The sequence below is a fragment of the Protomyctophum bolini genome (assembly GCF_963924005.1).
Source record: "Protomyctophum bolini genome assembly, chromosome: 16".
NCBI classification, from domain to species: domain Eukaryota; kingdom Metazoa; phylum Chordata; class Actinopteri; order Myctophiformes; family Myctophidae; genus Protomyctophum; species Protomyctophum bolini.
Genome location: NC_137877.1, coordinates 7,768,988 through 7,774,854, shown reverse-complemented (window position 1 = coordinate 7,774,854; position 5,867 = coordinate 7,768,988). Strand labels below are relative to the sequence as shown.

The 5,867-nt window shown below is 38.9% G+C and overlaps 1 protein-coding gene across 1 annotated transcript in view; it reads left to right on the top strand.

Moving 5' to 3' along the window:
* The window catches only part of tspan7 (tetraspanin 7), a 15,399-nt gene extending 9,532 nt beyond the window's left edge, over positions 1-5,867 (top strand). Inside the window, exons 7-9 of the mRNA XM_080785654.1 lie at positions 1,706-1,789; positions 3,510-3,595; positions 3,689-5,867. Of these exons, the coding sequence (XP_080641780.1) occupies positions 1,706-1,789; positions 3,510-3,578 (153 nt within the window). The 3' untranslated portion in view covers positions 3,579-3,595; positions 3,689-5,867. The remainder of the gene's footprint in view (positions 1-1,705; positions 1,790-3,509; positions 3,596-3,688) is intronic.

Genomic DNA, 5,867 nt, shown 5'->3' with positions numbered 1-5,867 from the left:
TTGCCAGTCACTCGCTCAGCTATAGAAAGCAGGCCCAACCGGCATTATGTATTCATGACTGTTTATGTCAGCCAGTAATAAATCTAATCCTGTTATACTTGTTTATCAAAGTGTGTTTTCTATACAGTGTAAGTGTCACAATCGTGCACTTCACACATAACTTCAATAACAAGGAAAGGAGAAGCAAGGTATAATATCTAAACCATACTAGAGAGCCCAAAGACAGGGTGAAAAGGGACACAAAAAGCACTTGTTTGGTTGGTATAGTGGCTTGTTGCTTGTCTTTTCCAAATATACATTTTCATTTATATCTGAAGGACAACAATAGTCTAAATGGTATTGTGAAAGCCTAAGTCTGCTCCAAGATGATTCGAGATCAGCAAAGAGGTTTTTTTTTTTCTTCTGCTGGGAGAAACAGTTGGCCCAGAAAGCAAAATGAATTATAAACCAATCTCAACAATTCACAGTATGCCCCCAGGTCGTGCAAGGCCCTTAGGAACACACACTGCTACACCGGGGTTGGGCACAAGGTCTACTGTACTACTGCCATTTTCTAAGGCTGGTGATATATACCATTGCCAGACTGTGAGAAGTCTTATTAATTATAGGCCGCTAATTAGAATAACGTGATTGATATGAATAATAGGGACGTGATACATTCTGAAAACATTGCGAATGTATCATGGTGAAATGAAAAACAATTGAGAAATCCTAGCGGTAAAGATGACCACTGCACAGCAGGTGGCCTTACGGGACACAGGCACATGAAAGTGATTCAGCACTAATCAGGCTAATTAAGCACTGCCTTGTTGCAACTTGCAGTAGGCGATGGTAGGTTGGACCATGCACCGGAGGAGGGGGGGGATATTTGAGGGGAATTCAGCCCCCACCCAAGCATCGCTGTCATTGGCTCAACCAGCCCCATTTAGGAAATACGTCACAATATGCCCGCAAAAATCTATTTCAGCTGTTAAGGCTTGCAGAGTCAGACCCCATTCAACAACCATTCATGTTCCTCAAGGGAGCAATTTCATTATCTTTTCTTTTTACATGTTAATGACATGAAGTCAGACTGTGATTGTAAGTAAAAGAAAACAAGGTAAATTGTCTAGCTAGAATATCCACTTTGATGATTACATTTTATTTAGGTAAATTGTCTAGCTAGAATGTCCACTTTTATAGATAGAAGTGCTCTTGGAAATACGGTATAAAAAATTATAATATAAAGTAAGCTATAGACCTTGAAATCAACTCCCCAGAACACATCTCTGCTCATTTTATTAGCCTCAAGTGGGTCAGAGTGGAGCCGTGGTGGTCCACTGAGCTTGTAAACAAGGTGCTACCCGAATATCTAGTCTATTACCTTTCAAAGCTTAGTGATGTACACAGTTGTCCCACCAGAGGGTGCTCTACAGACTTAGTTCAGATTCAGATTCAAAGGCTGTAGTCCAGTTTTCGGTGAAGATGTGCCCAACATTTGTCACCACCACACAAATAATGACTAAAACAAAAATATGTTGACTAAATAATCTATTGCTTGTTTAGACATGATGCAAACTCAACCGTTTTTTTAAAATTTGGACTTTAATCCTGCCAACTCCAATGTCACGCAATAATATTATTGACCACATTACATGAACGCATGTCTTACCGAGGAACTTAGGATACAGTATGGCGGCACTCTAACCTTTTCCATGTGTTTCAGGGATGCTATGAGTTGGTCACATCGTTTATGGAAACCAACATGGCCATCATTGCAGGGGTGACGTTTGGAATAGCCTTTTCACAGGTAAGATGGGGGGAAAGGAAAGACAAATGACCTTTGCGGCTTTGCCAATTCTCTGCTGTCACGACGTGCTCGTTAAGTCTGAAATACCTTCGGTATAGAATAGTTGCCAAATCAAAATGGCATTACACTGTAAATATTAGACTTGCCAACCCTAGGTGAGTATAAAAATTAAAATTACCACCGCTGAAGTGCCCTTGGACAAGGCATTGAACCCCTACCATGAAATGTTCTATGAGCAGGGCCTGGCTGTAAACAAGTTCTTGAGCCCAGTTACCCTGGGTAAACATAGTACCTTTCCTTTCTTTATTATACAGTACATTGTTATGCCTACCATAGTTTGCTAGCTTTATTTTGTTAGTCAAAACAAACAAAGAGGTACGAGTGCACACCAATAGTGGGGAGGTGCTGACCACGGGAGATAAACTTGAAAAAGGAGAAGTCGCACAACATGTACATTACGTTCTTCAACCATTTGAGTTACACCGGTAGTTATAGTTCATGTAGCCTATAGTTAAAACCTTCTGTGGTTCTGATAGAATTAGAAACGTTCTGAACATACCAGCAGGTGTCCTCTGCTCTGTTAAAGTCCTCAGGATATTATGACTGAAATAGGTGATAGTGATGTCAATAAATAGTATGATTCTGAATATTGTAAACAGTTTACTCTAGTCTACACCATAGATACCAACAGTGCTTTCTTTAACTATTTCAGCGCCACCTGGTGGTCACCAGTTTAGGCTTTGAGTGCCAATTCTCCCATTATAAAGAAATAAATAATTTGTAATTCTATTATGCATGTAATGTGCATGTCATCACCTGTACACCAGATTAGAGACATTTTCAAAATATGGATGAAAAAAAATATATATATATTCTTTTTTAATTCCCAAGGGAAGACATCTTGTCGTCCGTGGCATCCGGTACTTAATTGGCAATTAGACGGGATGACGTTTATGGCTACCAAACAATATAACTATTTTTCTCTGGAGGTCTTGCGTTTGCTTGCTGGAGATTAAGTGCCTGTGCTATAGGTTTTGATTGATTTGAGTTAAGCGTGAGCCGTGAGGTGCCATTCAAGATAAAAGTCAAGCCAAATTGGGCGAGAGAAGTTTTGAAAGAGGAAACCATGCATGCTTCCTTTTAATTTCTCTCTCTCTGTCTTTTTCTCTCTCTCTCTCTCTCTCTCTCTCTCTCTCTCTCTCTCACACACACACACACACACACACACACACACACACACACACAGTTTATGGTCTGTTATTGTATTTTGCCTAAAGTTATTCAGAGGACCGCACACAATTAATCAAAAATATTGATTGACGTGTCACTAAGTTTTGGACCCCTGATTTACATGGACAGGAAACTGTCTGTGACATTCTTGTATTACGTTTGTGTATTTTCCCCCCCAAAACAATCAATATGCCTGGCTGGTCTTAAGTTACGATCTATGCATTTCCACTTCATAATTAATGTGTAAAACTATAAAATCGTGTTTCTGATCACCTTGAGTAATGTGGACTGGGTAGGTGAAAATGTAATTAATCTTGGGTTCTACCCCTGTATAATTCAGTATATTTTAATGGATTTTCACCCATTTGACTTCCAATCTGATCACCGAGGATGCATGTCATTGTCAGTTATCTGTGTGTCTGTGGTTGTCATCTGTAAATGTAACAGAAAATGAACCCTAAAGTTCTGCAACTGTCTGCCTGTCTTTCAGCTAATTGGCATGTTGCTGGCTTGCTGCCTATCCAGGATCATTACAGCCAACCAGTATGAGATGGTGTAGCTGCTGTGTTAGGACAGGTGAAAGACATTCAAATACATACTGTACACATACAAAATGAACATTCTCACACAAACACATACACACAATCATAACGGTTACTTTTTCTTCAGAGAGGTGAAGAGGAGAAGACAAACTTGCACCTTGATAGAAGAGGAAGGGGGGGAATTCCTGCAACGCTAGCACACTTCTAAATTGAAAATGTTGACCTCGCCCTCTCTGTCTCTCTGTCTGCTGTCTTAATGTAAGATCCCAATGTAACTTATTGTAAAGCACCATTCCTTAACTCACTGCTGTAGCATCCAAGCTTTTGAAACTATACTTTACCTAGCTGCTTTGGTGTGTGAGTTGCTCTTAAAGCATCGACTCCCTGTGAGCTTTATGAGAGCTGGTGCGCGAGTAGACACGCCGTCACTGGCCTTAGGTCGGCGATCGGAGGCAACTCGACGCCACAGATGAGTGCAGCATGTTCCGCAAGACTTTCATCAAGTAAGGTCACTGCATAATCCTTGTACAGATATGGCATATTTAAAGCTTGAAAAAAAAAAAAAACAACGTATTTGAATTGTTCGATTTTGCTCTTGCTCACTGGTGTATATTATATCTCTCTATGGTTGTGATTTTATTTTATTTTATAATTGAAAATCTGTCAGTATAGTGACCAGATGTGCGTCGACCACATGATATGATGGCAGCAATTCCTGCTGGAGATCTGTGTTGCATGTCTGTCCCCTTCTCCTGATTCCTGTTGCTCTGCACTGTCCTGTATAAAGCAAAATAACTGCCTAAAAATCATCTGTAAAAAATTGAGAATCAATATTGATGATGGCATTTTAGGTTTTGACTTACTAAGAATGAAAAACTAAACCGAGCCTACAAGAACAGGGTTAGCAGAGGGAGAAATGTGATCATGTTTAGAGAGCATTTCATTTTTTACAGCCAATGTAGGCCTACATTTATTTTTCCTGAATATGCAATTCAGTGACAGATTAAAATGTGAAGCGATGCATGAAATTGATTGCCACTTTGGTATCACTTCAAGCCTCAATTTGGAATATTTTAGTGTATCAGTTAATGTATAGATTCTTCACATAGATTCTTCAAATGGCGTTTTGTTAATCGCCTTTGCAACTTTTGGTCTCTTCGTATTAAAGTTAAAATACACATCCATTTTCTCCCAAGGTTTGCAAAAAATGTTAACCGTTTAAACATATACATGTAAAATTGCCCTTACATATGATAAGGTTAATAAAAGCACTTTATTGTAAATTGTTACTAGGTCAATCAGAATCAGAATTCATACTTAAAAGACAACTTTGTAGACGAGAAGTTGATTTTTCTATCAGTCTGCTTCCTATCTTACAGTATTTGCTGGTGGCGAAGACCTTTTGTGACGTTTTATATTTGATTATGAATGGTTTGGAGTTATAAATCATCTTGAAGAAGGCACCAGCGATAGCAATGAAAAGGCATAATCCTACTAATGATTACGTTTTACGAATTCTCTGCACAAACAATACCTATGATTAATATATATTAGTTAGCTATTTGGACCTTATATTTAACCTTCAATATGAAATGAAGCGCATCAATGGTAATAATTATCTCTGTAGATATGTAATGGACACGTAATTTATGTCATGTGGTGTTTCTCATTCTATTACGCTAAATTATATAAATGTTGTATCTGAGCTATTAATCTGTTTTCTCGTGCAACAGATTACTGTATAACTTTTGCTGTATATTAATAGTAGTTTACACTGAATCTATTGTTTTACCCAGTGATTTTCTATCTGATTTTGTATGTGCATGTGTGCGTGTGTGCGTGTGTGTGTGTGGCTGTGTGTGTGTGTGTGTGTGTGTGCGTGCGTGCGTGCGTATGTGCGTGTGTGCGTGTGCGTGCGTGCGTGTGCGTGCGTGCGTGCGAGTGTGCCATTCAATCTTATCAACTTTGACTGTGGGAGAAAGTTTCTGTTTGATAATGTGTGAGTCTCAGTCTTGATTCCTGGGGATGCCTGATTTATTTATTTATTTTATTATTCAGACTTGCTATATCATTAAAAGCCTCCTCGGGGTCGCTTATAGAAATCTGATAATTTGTTTTGTTGAATGTAATGTTTGCCACTTTATCCCACTTCTTTCTATGCCCTTATTAACTTAATGTAAATACTGAGTTGTAATACCATCCAGCTTACTCATGATGTCACCAGACACTCACAAACACGAACCATGACACCATGCTACTCTCTGCTGTTGACCAAGGCACCACCAGTGGTCTTATTATCAATAAAT